This window comes from Balaenoptera ricei, chromosome 5 (genome assembly GCF_028023285.1).
Source record: "Balaenoptera ricei isolate mBalRic1 chromosome 5, mBalRic1.hap2, whole genome shotgun sequence".
Lineage (NCBI taxonomy): Eukaryota > Metazoa > Chordata > Mammalia > Artiodactyla > Balaenopteridae > Balaenoptera > Balaenoptera ricei.
This window is the reverse complement of record NC_082643.1, coordinates 8,265,752-8,281,453: the sequence shown is the minus strand read 5'-3', so window position 1 is coordinate 8,281,453 and position 15,702 is coordinate 8,265,752. Positions and strand designations below refer to the sequence as shown.

The following is a 15,702-nucleotide window of genomic DNA, read 5'->3' as shown; positions in this document are numbered from 1 at the left end:
GTTCAGGTTAAACTTGTAGCTATCGAATGTGAAGAACATCAAAAATAAGTTTTTAAGACATTATGTGAAGAAAAAGAATTAAGAAATATTCAGTGTTGGCTTATGAATTGTAAATATGATGTAGATATGACATTATCATTTGTTTCAAGGATAAACTTTTTTCTTTTTAGCCTGAAAAATCTTCAGTACTAAAGTCAGAGGAGGAAAACCATGACCCGCCAGCAGATCAGGACCAGAGTTACAGCCAAAACCTGGGATTACAGGATCAAGAGAAAAGTGAAAGTGACTTAACTGAGAATTTGGAGTATACACCAACTGAAGGTACATTGGACCTAAAAGAAGATATGAGTGAGCCTCCAAAGGAAAAACTCCCTGAGAGATTCCTTGGTCATGATGTTAGTTCCATTGTAGATTCTAATCAACAAGAAAGCATCACAGAGACAGAGGAAAACCAAGAACAACCTATAAATGACTCACATCCTCAGTTGAACAGGAGCAGCAAACATAGCCAAGACCTAAGTGTTCAAGGAAACCAAGAGCAGGATCCAAATATCCCAAATGGAGAAGAGGAAGGGGAGAAAGGGCCAGGTAAAGTTGGTACCCACAATGATAACCAAGAAAGGGAGAGAGAAGTTCCCAAGGAGCATTCCAAAAGCAAGCAGGAAGAAGACAGTACACAGTCTGACGATATTTTGGAAGAGTCCTATCAACCAACTCAAGTAAGCACGATGCAGAAAGATGAATTTGAACAGGGTGGCCAAGAACAGGAAGAGGAAAACTCCAACGCAGAAACAGAAGAGGACACTGCCTCAAAAATCAGTAAGCCCAATCAAGACAAAGAATGGCAGAGCCAAGAAGGAAAGCCTGGCCTTGAAGCTGTCAGCAACCATGAGGAGATGGACAAAGAGACTCTTTCTGAGACTTTGCTGGTGGAGCCTACGGATGATGGTAACATCACGCCCAGAAATCATGGGGCTGATGATGATGGCGATGATGGCCCCAGACACAACGCAAGTGAGCAGTACTCCATCCCAAGTGAGGCTTTCCTGGAGAATGAAAGAGCTCAACCCAATTACCATCACATTAAATATGAGGAGCAAAGAGAAGAAGCACATGAGAACGAGAATGTAGATACCAGCGAACCTGCAGAAAACCGAGGGGTGAGATTAGTTACAATGATGCTTGTCTGATAAAGTGGTTAGCTTTTCAAAAAATAGCCATGACCTTTCTCTGTGCTCTGGCAATCCCTTGTGCTTATCTCTTAGTACCTTACTAAAATATATTATAATTATTTATTTTTCTCTACATCTCCATCATTAGTCTGAAAATGCCTGTTTTATTTGGGTTCCCCTAGAAGAATATCCTGGATTTTAGTGCAGTTTGTTTGAGAAGTTCAGGGAACAAAGAGGAGTGGAGAAGTGATACAGGGAAGGAAAGGAAGCTCATCAACGGTACATAATTAAAGCCATGTAAAGCACATTCCTCTGAATTATCCCCTTTGGAAAGTGAGGGAGCTGAGGATTACTAGGAGAGGTGTTAATTCCCCAGCACTTCCAGTCTGTCCTTGAGCAGGCCATATAGAGTGCCGTGGTTTTCCAGGCACAGAGATGCAGATACCGGCAGTTGAACGTCCCTGGCACTAAATAGAGTGGTAAATTCTGATAGATAAGAGGGATGGGGGGCATGACAACTGCTGCTGCTCTCATGCCTTGATAGCAGGTGCCAGGTCATAGTCAAGTTGATCGCCAATGTCTAGCAAAATGCCTCTAACATAATAACGTAAGAGATCCAGCAATGTTTATTGATTTAGCTATAAAGGCAAAGAACAAAGACTTCAGCTACAGCTTTATGAAGCAAACACACACCAAAATGATAATCGGGAAACGGCAACAGGGTGAGGGAAGGGAAGAAACATATTGTTATTTGGTTGTTTAATCATTTGGAGCTTTCATGCAAAACTCTGGCAGCCACCCGCCAGGAGTACCCGGCACAGCTTTTGGTGGGCAAGGTGAATACTAACTTCGATTCCTGAGAACTCCGCTGCCAATCTAAGGCAGGAGTTTTCTTACATTTTAGAAACCTGGTAAGAAACTTTTCCCAATAGCGTCACAGAGATTACTAATGTAATCATGTCTTAACTATAGAATCACATGGTAATACCGCATTTCTACTGTTTTCCCAAACCAAAGGGGGGGTTCCAACCTCGCTTCTGATGTTAGTTCCAATGTTTATTGGGTAATCCCCAGAGATATAGCACTGAACCCAGTTCATAAAGATAGAAATGGCTCCTGTTCTCAGAGGGTTACTGTCTATTTCCACGGTTGCGGCTGGTGTCTCCTCCTTCTGAGATCTGAAATGATCGGAGTATGAAAAGATCTGTGAAGGTATGCACAGTGGAAATATAAATTATGTAAAGGCTTTCCCTAAAATAGACTTCAACTTCTGCTCTTGTTATTATAAAGGCCGAGAAAGCAGAAAGCTCACCGAATGAAGATGACAGTTCAACTGAAGGCAACACAAGGGTGCACGGTGTCGGTGAGTACGGGCTAAGCAAGCAGTCTGTGACTATATGAGGAGAGAGACGGAATGGGCTAAGTTGGGCTATCCCCACACCTTCATTTGTGACTACTGCACAGAAGTTTTCCTCTCCCCACTCCTCCCCAAGGAAATGCTCCCATAAATTGTTGACATTCTCGTGTGCACATTTGATCTACAACTATGGTAACTGTGTTTACAAACTGGAAATTCGGTTGCAATATTACTGCAAAAGCTAGAATTCTTTTTCTCTAAGTCCTTTTGCTTCAAAGAAGAAAAATTGATTCTACCTTATTTACACTCAAATCCATAACTTAGAATTGAGATCCCATATTTAATAAAGACTTAATTCTTAATCACATACCCCAATCACAAAATTTTGAATTTCAACCATAAAATTCTCGTGGCTTTATTTAACTTTTGACCAACTTGCACAGCACTGCTCTGTAGACGTCAGACTATGACCATTGCAGGCAGGTCAAGAAGAGTTGTTTGTTCTTTTTAAATCCCCAATCCAAACTGCAAAGAAATCTAGACTATTATGCAAAATAGTCTGGAGCCAGAGGGTCCCACCTGAAAATTAACGCATCCATTAAAAAGGCTTCTAATGTTTTCCCAAATTTTCTCTTATTCATGAAAATGGAACTGTTTGGATGAATTTGAGTTTACGCACTCAGTTTAGCTTTGTCCATGTTTCCTGTCCAAACTTTTCTGTCAGATTCTTGCATGAGCTTCCAGTGTAAAAGAGGACACGTCTGCAAGGCTGATCAACAGGGAAAACCCCACTGTGTTTGCCAAGATCCAGTGACTTGTCCTCCTACAAAACTCCTTGACCAAGTAAGGATTCTACAAAATGGTCTTTAAGGGACATCAAACAGTTAGTGATTTGAATGAAAGTAATTTGCAATTGAAATCTTCTGTTAAAGAAAAAAGTAAATGCCCAGGTTATCATCTAATATTTAAACAACAGTCAATAGAAACAGCAGTTCATTAGACAGACTTTAAGCAGAGTGTTTTCCCAATGAACATTCCCAAGCTTGAGGTTTTTCTCCTACTTGTCTTTCCTAGGTTTGTGGCACTGACAATCAGACCTATGCCAGCTCCTGCCATCTCTTTGCTACTAAGTGCAGACTGGAGGGGACCAAAAAGGGTCACCAACTGCAGCTGGATTATTTTGGAGCCTGCAAATGTAAGAGTCCAACCACCACTTCTGAAAGTGTTTTGGGTGAATCTGAATTATATACAGATATATATGTACTCATATATATGCAGATGACAAAAATAAAAAGTTAATGTAGTTCTGGATCCAGGCTGCATATTAAAATAACTGGGAAGACTTTTTCAAAAATTAGAAGAATAATGCCCAGGCTTTAACTGTAAGAGATTCTGATTTAATTGGACTGGGTTGGAACCTTGGCGTTGTTTTTTCACTTGTTTTTAAAGTAACCGAGACAATTCTAATGTGCAGCCAGGGTTCAGAACCACTATGATAATGTTATCCGCTTAATAACTGAGATGAATCATTGGAATTTTGTTAAATTAGTTGTCCTCTTCCCAAGCTAAGCCTTTGCCAAGAAGTTTTAATGACAGCATGGTCTTCCAGAATTTTTTGAAATTGTCTTCCTTCCCCAGGATGCTCTCAATTGTGTTTGGATCTCCTGGTCGCTAAGTGATTCTCCACATTAGCGGTGCTCACTAACCTCTCCTGTCTTTCCAGACTCATGAGAGGGTTCAGTTTCTCAGCCCCCTTGATGTTAGATGCAGCCATATGAGTTGCTTCGCCCAGTGAAACCTGAGCAAAAATCATCCATGGGAGCTCTGGACAGAGCATTTCAGAGCTGGTGTAAGGCTCTCCATGCCCTCTTCACCTCGTGTTATGATGCTGAGATGGCGGTGTCTCCCCCATCCTGAGCCCCAGGGAGACAGATGAGCAGAGCTCTCCTGCCAACTGACAGGGGACACGTAGCAGGATGGAGAAGTAAACGTTTGATGTGATGTACAGCATAGTAGTCAACGCTGCTGTGTGGTGTATTTGAAAGTTGCTAAGAGAGTAGATCCTGAAAGTTCTCACCACAAGGAAATAAAAAATTCAAGTAACTATACGAGGTTATGAGTGTTTAACTAAACTTGCTGCGGTAATCATTACACAATATACGTTATGTCAAGTCATTATGCTGCACACCTTAAACTTACAGTGTGGTATGTCAGTTGTATTTCAATAAACCTGAAAAAAATGTTTGTTCCTTTAAGCCACTGAGATTTAACATTATTTCCACAGCATAAGCTAATGTCTGCCTTCTTCTCTTTTCTCCTAATAAATAGCTCTTGTGACCTCCACCTCTGAATTCCAGCTCTCTGATTCTAGAGCAGTGGTTCTCAGCCCTGGCTGCACCTCACAATTACTTCTGGAGCTTTTTAAAGCATCCTGATGCCCAGGTTCCACCCCCAGATCAATCAAATCAGGATTTCTTTGAATGGAAGCTGGCATCTGGTATGTTTTTAAAACACTCCTGGCAATTCTGTTCTGGCGCCAGGGTTAAGGACCACTGTTGTGACGGAGGGGCAGTGAGAATGCTGTCAGTCACCGGAAGTTGTTAAGCGTCCTGTTATGAGGACTTTCCTTGGGACCGGAGTAAGACCCCCAAATTAAAATCAATTTACTTTCTGCCTGGAACAGCTATTCCTGTTTGTACGGACTTTGAAGTGACCCAGTTTCCTCTAAGGATGAGAGACTGGCTCAAGAATATCCTCATGCAGCTTTATGAACCTAACCCTGAGCACGCTGGATATCTAAATGAGAAGCAGAGAAATAAAGTAAGTTATCCACGGCCAGCTACCTAAGCGTCTGTCTACAGGGCTTGAGGGAAAAAGCGTCAGGGGACCGGGGCGGGGGAGGGGGCCGGGGGAGGGGGGCGGAGGAGGGTATATCAGCCCTTCCTCTGCATATCAGCAGCCACTCCTGGTCAACACCCATGGAGTAACAGAATAGTAGTGGTCATCGTTCACGCCTCAAAGTCTGGGACACAGCCAAACCACCCGATTCCCACACGCAGGGCAGGGGCCTCAGCAAGAGCTCTGGAACTCATCCCTCGAGCAAACTCTGTTGAGCAAAGTGAACCTCAGTTCAGCGTTTATATGTTCAGGCCCAGGCATATGATTTAAATCTAAACGTGTTTTTTGCCTTTATAGGCCAGACATAGATTTATCATATAAGGGAAATCCATTATTAACAATGTCAGTAATGTATTAAGATTAAAAAGTGCAGAATATTAATCCTAGAAGCTCCCAGGGAAAATTTGTTCATCAGATAGTTATTGAGTGTATGCCAGGTACCTGGAATTGATTTACATGCTGGAAATACAGCAAGGGACCAAACAAAAATCTCTGCCTTCATGAGCTTACATGCTAGGCAAAGAGACGATATATAGTTATATACACAGGTATGCAAATATGAACATACATGCAAATGTATAAATATATGCAAATAAACATTTATGCAAATATATTATGTCAGGTGGGATGAAACATGCTATAAAGAAAAAAATAAAACATGTAGGAGGGTGTGCATTAACTGTGTCAAATGCTGTTTACGGGTTGTTGAGATGAGGACTGAGAGTTGGCCCCTGATTTGGCACATGGCAGTCATAGCTGACCTTGACAGGCGCTGTTTTTGCAAGAGAAAAGCCCGAATGGATAGGGTTCAAAAGAGAATAGGAGGAATGATGTAAAAGCAGCAAGTATAGAAGACATTTTGCTGTAAATGGGAAAAGTGAAATGGGTGGCAGGTGGAGAGGAATGCGAGTTCAAGGGTCCTATCTACCAGCGGAAGGTGGTAGAGGGTGTTTGTATGCTTCTGGAAATAATCCAGTAAAGAAGGAAGGGTGCCCACCTGCCACAGAGTACTCTTGAGTAGATGAGAAGGGGTGAGCTTCTAAGCACCAGTGAGCGGCTGGGCTTAGTAGATGGGGAACGAAGGAATTCCATGCATGGTGACAAGGCGGGAAATTGGTAGATGTGTTCATGAGAACAAGTAGAAGTTCTGTTCTGATTGCTTCCAATTACTCAGTGCACTAATAGGTGACGTCACAAGCTGGTATTTTTATATGCATTGCCCCTAAATAATTTCTATCCTCTCTCTTTAACAACACATTGCCACAGACAGCCTTGAGAGCATTAGATACAAAACAGGGAAATTTCAATGGGGGTGCCAAGCAGCATCACGCCAGGGCTAACCTGAGCCGCAGCAGGCACTGGATGGAAATACATAAAGGATTAAGAATGGAGTATGCCACGACTTCCCTGGTGGTGCAGGGGTAAAGAATCCACCTTCCAATGCAGGGGACGCGGGTTCGATCCCTGGTCAGGGAACTAAGATCCCACATGCCGCGGGGCAACTAAGCCCGCGCGCCACAACTATTGAGCTCACACGCCTCAACTAGAGCCTGAGGGCTGCAAACTACAGAGCCCAAGTGCCCTGGAACTGGCACGCCACAGCTGCAGAGCGCACGCCACAACTAGAGAGAAGCCTGTGTACCACAACGAAGAGCCCACGTGCCTCAACTAAGACCCGATGCAGCCAAAAATAAGTTTAATTAATTAATAATAAATCTTAAAAAAAAAAAAAAAGAATGGAGTATGCCAGTGGGGAAGAACAGAACTTTCCACTAACAAATGAACAATTTTGTCTACGTCAGTTCAGCCCTTTTCATTAAAACCTTTTCATAGTTTTAAGAAATGGGAGGAACATCACTTGGTTAAAAGATCCAAAAAAGACTTAAATTTCTTCTGAAAACCCCAGGGTTTTTTTAATGTTAGCTGTTATTCTATGCAGAAAGCTGTAGTGTTGATTAGAAGGCATGTAATTTGTTCTCAAATAACGTTCTGGGTTTGTTTTCCTCTGTCATGTTAGGATTACTCTTCAAGTAAAGTTTAGCAAGTGATAATTCCATTACACTTGCCTGATTCTCTAATGATCATCTCCCTTCCTAATCTCAGGTCAAGAAAATTTACCTGGATGAAAAGAGACTCCTGGCTGGGGACCACTCAATTGACCTTCTCTTAAGAGACTTTAAGAAAAACTACCACATGTATGTGTATCCTGTGCATTGGCAGTTTAGTGAACTGGACCAACATCCTAGGGACAGGTAAAAACTTTCCACCTTCCCATTACTAGGTCACCTCCCTGATATAATGTGCAGTTATCTATACCCAAGAATTCTAAACAGATTTAGGAAACTTCCCAGTGCCATTTTAGAGCACAGAAATGTCAAGCAAATACGGTTATGAGTCTAAACACAAAGCTGCTTTGAGGGACTTCCCTGGCCGTCCAGTGGTTAAGATTTCGCCTTCCAAGGCAGGGGGTGTGGGTTTGATCCCTGGTCGGGGAGCTAAGATCCCACATGCCTCGTGGCCAAAAAACCAAAACATACAACAGAAGCAATATTGTAAAAAATTCAATAAAGACTTTAAAAATGGCCCACATCCAAAAAATTTAAGAAAAAAAGAAAAGAGCTGCTTTGAAAATAACAGAATATGGCCACAATTCCACAAGCTCTCAAGTTTACATGTTAGGGTCCAGCCTCCCGAGAGGCTCTTTCCTCTCTTTCTCATTCTTGATCCTAAATTCTGAAGCTAACCTGATTGGCCCCAGTTGGATTAAGCACCTACATCTGGAATGATCCGGTATGGCCAGTGGTAAGAGCCAGGTTGTATAAACATGATTGTTGGGATGCACCCCTATAAGTTTAGGGTGGAGGGAGGATAGTTCCTAGGGAAGAAGGAAACCTTATGAATTGACCTCCCAAAAGCTGTCTGTCTTACCCACAAATAGTGTATTTCATTTGTAGCTCTTCATGAATGCACTACTTATTTGCTGTCCTCAGCAACCTTGTGGAAGAAAAATGCCCTTGGTGATGCTAAGAGTTAGCTCTTCATACACAAGTTAGTTACCCAGTTAATTGGCTGCCATTTATCTCATTGCAGAGTCTTGACCCACTCTGAGCTCGCCCCTTTGCGGGCATCTCTGGTGCCCTTGGAACACTGCATAACGCGCTTCTTTGAAGAGTGTGACCCCAACAAGGATAAGCACATCACCCTGGAGGAGTGGGGTCACTGCTTTGAAATTAAAGAAGGTAAATTCATCATCAGCCCAGGGAGAGGGGTGTCCTCTTCTCCAGATAAGCCCTAAGCCCTGCAGCCCTCATAGACAGGTCCTGCTGTGTGTTCAAACTGAAACCTAGAGACCACAAGGGGGCAGACTGCAAGGTTATTTCTTACCTCCTTTATGATCTCTGTTTCAAAGTGTAGCAAGGGTGAACATTTAAGCGGTAACTGCACTGAGGTCTCAGAAATTGGCTAAGCCTAAGAAAGTGATGTGAATCCAGAGAGCTGAGCCAAATCTCCGAAGGCTACCTTTCTACGGAAGGAAGGAGGGACTTTATATCCTTCCTTAACCTGAGTATTGGGCCAAACTTTAACAAATCATATGTGAAGAGTAAAACAGCAAGCTTGATTCTGAAAATGCGAGATGCCAGAAGAATCTTAGAATTTATTACCAACACACTAAAGATTTTCACCAGTTGTGCCCAGGTGTTATTCCTTTAATCCAAAAGGAACTCCCCCTGCAGGGGAGGAATTTAAATTTAGACATTTGTTTTGCTAGGTTATGTCTTAATGTACTTCCTTTTCTTTTCCTAAGTTACAGTTGATTTTTACGAGCAAGCCTGTTTTTAATAATCGAGATATGAAAGATGTTCAAAAAATGAGCAATCAAAACTGCTCACAGAATGTAAATCAACAATGAACATCAAATCTCTAAAGTAGAGGTTTTACCCATGTGTTCACGACATACGTATATGTAGGATGACTATGCAGCCAAGAAATAAAGAAAAGTAAGTTCATCAAAGGTCAGAGTTTCCCCAAAAGAGGTAACTTGTGTGAACTTCACTCTAAAAATATTCTTTATGCATACGTATGATGGCTTGAAATTGGAAAGAAAGAGTTGGAATATGAAGACTTAGTTATTTATTGATAAATAGATAAGCAGAAAAGGTCCTTTTCCTCTACAATGTTATTCTGTGAAATAAGTACAACTGCAATGAGCAAAGAATGAATATTTTTGTAAGCACCTCGTTCTGTGTGTTAGGTGTCTATTTCTGCACAACAAATTACCCTAAAGATTAGAAGCTTAAAATCTCTCTCCCAGTTTCTGAGGGTCAGGAATCCGGGAGGACCTTACCTGTATGGATCTGCTTTAGGATCTGCTCTGAGCTCACCTACGTGGCTGTTGGTAGGAGGCTTCAGTTCCTCACCATGTGGCCCTTTGCACAGTGCTGCTCATAACATGGTATCTGGTTCCCTCCAGAGCAAGTGATCAGAGACAGAGACAGAAAGAGAGAGAGTCCAAGACAGAAGCCACAGTTCCCTGTAGGGCTAATCTCAGAAGTGACATATTTCTGCCATATTCTGTTTGTCACACAGTCTAACCCTGCTACAATGTGGGGGGAGACGGCAGGAGATGGGGATCATTGGGGGTCAGAGTGGAGACTGGCGACCACATACTGTTTACACCCTATTAACATCAATAGGAAATTAACAGGCAATTAAGACCCAGTCTCATGCAAATAATGCCAATTTCCTTCCTAACACCTATTCTATAAGCACAGTACTTACAAATTCATATACAGCCCTAAAACTGGCTAACAATGTTTTTTTCCAATTCCCATGTTGAAAAGATAAAATGTACCCAAGGACAGCTGCCCCGACCCCTCCCCTCCACCATTATCAAGAAAAAAACTTAGCTGGGGCAGGACATATTTATGTATGCCCTTTTGTATGGCACGTGATTTTAAAGGAGTGATCCAAAGGCAAATTTAAAGAGAGACCATTTAAGGAAACCAGTTGCACTTCACTGTTCCTTTCGAAATTTCTGGCAGCTCTTCAGCATATGGGCCTACGCAGGCCCTGTGCTGGGTGGTTGTCTGGGAGAAGCAGGAAGGGCTTAAAGTTCTGTGACTCGCAAAGCTCCTAATGTTCTTGTTTGTTCACTGTGGTTTGGTTATGATTACATTTTGAAGAAGGGAAAGAATTATCACACAATAAGCCAATAAAGCAGATATTAAATATTCAGTCAGGACACGTAAACAAGTTACTGCTTTGGGATTCAGCTAGGGAAGGAAAAAAAAAATGTCTATTTGTAAGCATACAAATTTATTCCCCCAGGACGGAGAAATCCACAGGACAAGATAAATTGTAGCCAGTGTCGTCCTGAATTTTAACCTCCTTTGCTCTGAACTAGATGTGCTCAAATAGTCCAGCTCTGTTATTAACTAGCTATGCGAATTAGGGCATGCCACTTATCCTCGGCAAGTCTCATTTTCCTTGTGTGTAAAAATGGGATTCAATTACGAGGTGAAGGAGTCTTATTTACTTAGTGCCTATGACATACTGTGGATTAACATATATCCACATTAATCTTTAGGAAAAACTTCCAAGCTAGACGAACAGGGGAAACGAGTCACATCACGCAGGTCCTACTAAGCCAGTTAAAGACATTATCCCCACCGTACTGGAGGATCCCCAAAGGGTTTTTAACAAGGGAGTGATTTCACTGGATTTGTACTTAAGGAAGATTCTTTTGGTTACGTTGTGGATAAGTCAGAGAACTGTTGTGGTGAATCCAGGCAAAAGTTGATGAGAACCTGAATTAGGGCAGTTATAGTAGGGAAAAAGAAAAGTAAACATATTCAAATATATTTTAACATATCAACATATTCAAGATATAGTTGAGAATATAAACATATTCAAGATGTACCGTATGCAGAAATAATAGGACAATGTTTCATAGGAAATACGTGGAGGCAGGAAGCAGGCAGTTAGGTTGAGAGGAAGAGAAGTACAATGCCTCGGTTCCTGGCACAGGCCAGGCAGGGTAAGGAGAGGTACCTTCCACTGAGACAGAAAACACAAGAACGGAAGCAGGTTTGGGGGGAAAAGATAAATTCCATTTGGGACACATTTAATTTTGAAGTCGTTGGGTGACAACGTACACTTGATAGTTGAGGGACTTCCCTGGTGGTCCAGTGGTTAAGACTCTGCACTTCCAATGCAAGGGGCGGGGGTTCGATCCCTGGTCAGGGAGCTAAGAGCCCACATGCTGTGCAGCACTGCCAAGAAAATAAAAATGAAAAAAAAAGATAGTTGAATATATGGGTCTGCTTTTCAAGATGGAATTTAGGAATTGAAAGACATGTGGGGATTGTGAGCATACAGAAAATAATTGATACCAGGGAAGGAAATTAATTTTCTTAGGAAAATGTGTTGAGTTACATGGAAAAGGGTTTTGGGTTGAATACCAAGGAACATCTAGATGATGGATACAGGAGGAAGAAGGAGTACATGAGGCAGAATGAAAAGTCTTCTGAAAGGAAAAAGAAAAGAGGATAGTGCCATATCTAAGGAGGTGTTTCAAAGAGGAAGAAGAGATCACAGTGCTAAATGCTGCTGAGATGTCAAGTAAGGTAAAAGACAGAATATTCATTGGACGTAGAAATAAGGATACCCTGGATGGCCTTGGAAGAGCAGCTTTTGTGGAATGGTAGAGATGGAAGCCAGACACATGAGAAAGAAGAGGAGATAAGAAAGGCTAAAGAGTGAAGGTGTGAAGGCAGGAATGAGCTAGAGAGGGATATAGAGTTGAGGGAAGCATTTTTGAGAATAAAAGAGGCTTGAGCTCTTATCATTTACTCATGCATTCATTCCTTCAACAAGTCTTTACTGGTGGTCTACATAGTACCAGGCACTGTTCTCAAGGCTGGATATGCAGCATATTTAAACATTAATGGGAAGGGCCTGGTAAAAAAAAAAAAGGAAAGATTGAGGATATAAGAAAAAAAGAGGAAAATAGGGGAGAATTCTGAGATCGGAAGAGATCCTGAGCACAGGCAGAGGATTAGCCTCCAAGTCAACAGGAGGGACACCTCTCAACTGAACAGAAAGAAGACAGCAAGGTGGCGGAGTAGAAGGACGTGCGCTCACTCCCTCATGCAAGACGACTGGAATCACAACTCACTGCTGGACAGTCATCGACAGGAAGACACTGGAACTCACCAGAAAAGATACCCCACATCCATAGACAAAGGAGAAGCCGCAATGAGACAGTAGCAGGGGCACAATCATGATAAAATCAAATCCCATAACTGCTGGGTGGGTGACTCAAACTGGAGAACATTTATACCACAGAAGTCCACCCCCTGGAGTGAAGGTTCTGAGCCCCACGTCAGGCTTCCCAACCTGGGGGTCTGGCGATGGGAGGAGGAATTCCTAGAGAATCAGACTTTGAAGGCTAGCAAGACTTGATTGCAGGACTTCAACAGGACTGGGGGAAACAGAGACTCCACCCTTGGAGGGCACACACAAAGTAGTGTGTGCATCAGGACCCAGGAAGGAAGGAGCAGTGACCCCACAGGAGACTGAACCAGACCTACCTGCTAGTGTTGGAGGGTCTCCTGCACAGGCGGAGGGTGGCTGTGGCTCACTGTGGGGACAAGGACACTGGCAGCAGAAATTCTGGGAAGTACTCCTTGGCGTGAGCCCTCCCGGAGTCCACTATTAGCCCCACCAAAGGGCCTGTAGGCTCCAGTGCTGGGTCACCTCAGGCCAAACAACCAACAGGGAGGGAACCCAGCCCCACCCATCAGCAGACAAGCGGATTAAAGTTTTTCTGAGCTCTGTCCACCAGGGCAACAGTCAGCTCTACCCACCACCAGTCCCTCCCATCAGGAAGTTTGCACAAGCCTCTTAGATAGCCTCATCCACCAGAGGGCAGACAGCAGAAGCAAGAAGAACTACAATCCTGCAGCCTGTGGAACAAAAACCACATTCACAGAAAGACAGACAAAATGAAAAGTCAGAGGACTATGTACCAGATGAATGAACAAGATAAAACCCTAGAAAAACAACTGAATGAAGTGGAGATAGGCAACCTTCCAGGAAAAGAATTCAGAATAATGATAGTGAAGATGATCCAGGACCTCGGAAAAAGAATGGAGGCAAAGATCGAGAAGATGAAAGAAATGTTTAACAAAGACCTAGAAGAATTAAAGAGCAAACACCTAGAAAAATTAAAGAACAAACAAACAGAGATGAACAATACAATAACTGAAATGAAAAATACACTAGAATGAATCAATAGCAGAATAACTGAGGCAGAACAACGGATAAGTGATGTGGAAGACAGAATGGTGGAATTCACTGCCATGGAACAGAATAAAGAAAAAAGAACAAAAAGAAATGAAGACAGCCTAAGAGACCTCTGGGACAACATTAAACACCCCAACATTCGCATTATAGGGGTCCCAGAAGGAGACGAGAGAGAGAGAGGACCCGAGAAAATATTTGAAGAGATTATAGTTGAAAAATTCCCTAACAGGGGAAAGGAAATAGCCACCCAAGTCCAGGAAGTGCAGAGAGTCCCATACAGGATAAATCCAAGGAGAAACATGCCAAGACACATAGCAATCGAACTGACAGAAATTAAAGACAAAGAAAAATTATTAAAAGCAACAAGGGAAAAATGACAAATAAATTATTAAAAAAAAAAGAAGACAAAAAGTATGAGTGCAAATATGAGTAAATTTATAAGTAAGGAGACTATTATCCCTACTTTACAAGTGAAGCCAGTGCTCACAAGAAATACAGCAAAAGTCTGTAATCTTTCCGTCTCCTGGGGCAAGAGGAAAACTTACATTGGGCAGGAAAACTACTTAGTGTCCCAGACAGGGTAGTATGCTTCAGATTAATCCGCTTTAGGGATCTGTTCAAGAATTATTGAGTAAGGGTGGGCCACAATGCTAAGGAGCAGTCTTATATCCCCCAGAGGATGCTGTCTTCTTCCATTAGTGTGGCAACAAGTTCTTTTACAATTACATGATTGGAAATTTGATATAACTGGCACTATACTTCTATTTATTTTGGTTACATTTTAGCAACCCTTACAGATTAGTATACTTGGCACTTCTTGCCTGGTTTCCCCTCAACCTCCTCTATCAGTGGTTCTCAACCCTACATCAGAACTACCTGCAGAGCTTTCTAAATGTATACATGCCATTGGCCCACCCATGGGGATGCTGATTCGGGGGGGGGGGCGCAGGAGTGAGGCCCAAGGATATACAGTTCTTAAAGCTTCACAGGTGATGTTGACGCCCTACCAGGATGGAGAACCACCATCATACCGCCTTATTGATGGGTTCTCTGATCCCCTAGTTCTAACATTGTTTATATTACTGCTCTGGCTACTTTCTAAAAGTATGTTTTGTTTTTGTTTTTTACAGAAGACATAGATGAAAATCTCCTGTTTTGAATTAAGATGTGAAAGCACTCAAACTACCCAGCATCCTCCTTTGTTCTGACCACTTCTGAAGTATATGCAGTGTGAAACTTGTAGATTTATATTTAGCAAAATGCTTGCATGTCTGAGACGACAATGAGAGTAACTGCTTGATAACAGTATAGGCACCAGGCATTTAACATTAACTTTGGAAATAAAACTTTAAAATTAAGTAAAGTCAATATATGCAAAATATTATATACTGTTTGTGAACAGGAGTTTAACTCATCACTCTGCATCCATTTATGAGATACTTAAAGATTATAAAACTCGAAAAAATAATACATTCATTTTGTCCATAATACCGTGTGCACTTCAAAAAAGTGAAGTAAGGCTCTTTGTTGTTGATGTGTGTTATTTTCAGTATCTTAATATCCTAATAAAAATCCAAATGTTTACTCAAGTTTATTTCCAGTCATTTACTTGAACAATTATATGTGAAAGACCAACCCAGGGCTCATACTTCATATCAAACTATAATCACGCTTTCTAGACCCTACTGCTTAAAAAAAAATAGTATGAGTGGTTGGGGAGCTGTTTCTTATGGGAAACAAATATTCAGTTGTTAAATGGTAGTTGCTCATGAATGGTTTTTGTCATAATTTAAGTTTAAACAGAAAAAAAAAAGAATTCAAGTGCTTTTCACCAAATTCAATTTAAAATATGGGTGATTGTGCACTGCTGGATGCAACTAATTTTAGCTTTTGTGCAGATGTGCATGTGTGTCTGGGGAAAGGGAGGCCCAGCAAAATCTCTACACATTTCATGTCCTCAAAATAAAG

General features: G+C 41.9%; 1 protein-coding gene across 3 annotated transcripts in view; it reads left to right on the top strand.

Moving 5' to 3' along the window:
- SPARCL1 (SPARC like 1) overlaps positions 1-15,323 on the top strand; it is an 89,360-nt gene extending 74,037 nt beyond the window's left edge. For all 3 annotated transcript variants that reach the window (XM_059922373.1, XM_059922372.1, XM_059922374.1), the window contains 8 exons: positions 171-1,160; positions 2,463-2,535; positions 3,254-3,372; positions 3,604-3,724; positions 5,213-5,349; positions 7,531-7,679; positions 8,518-8,666; positions 14,865-15,323. In XM_059922373.1, the coding sequence (XP_059778356.1) occupies positions 171-1,160; positions 2,463-2,535; positions 3,254-3,372; positions 3,604-3,724; positions 5,213-5,349; positions 7,531-7,679; positions 8,518-8,666; positions 14,865-14,893 (1,767 nt within the window). In that variant the 3' untranslated portion in view covers positions 14,894-15,323. The remainder of the gene's footprint in view (positions 1-170; positions 1,161-2,462; positions 2,536-3,253; positions 3,373-3,603; positions 3,725-5,212; positions 5,350-7,530; positions 7,680-8,517; positions 8,667-14,864) is intronic.
- Positions 15,324-15,702: the final 379 nt, after the last annotated feature.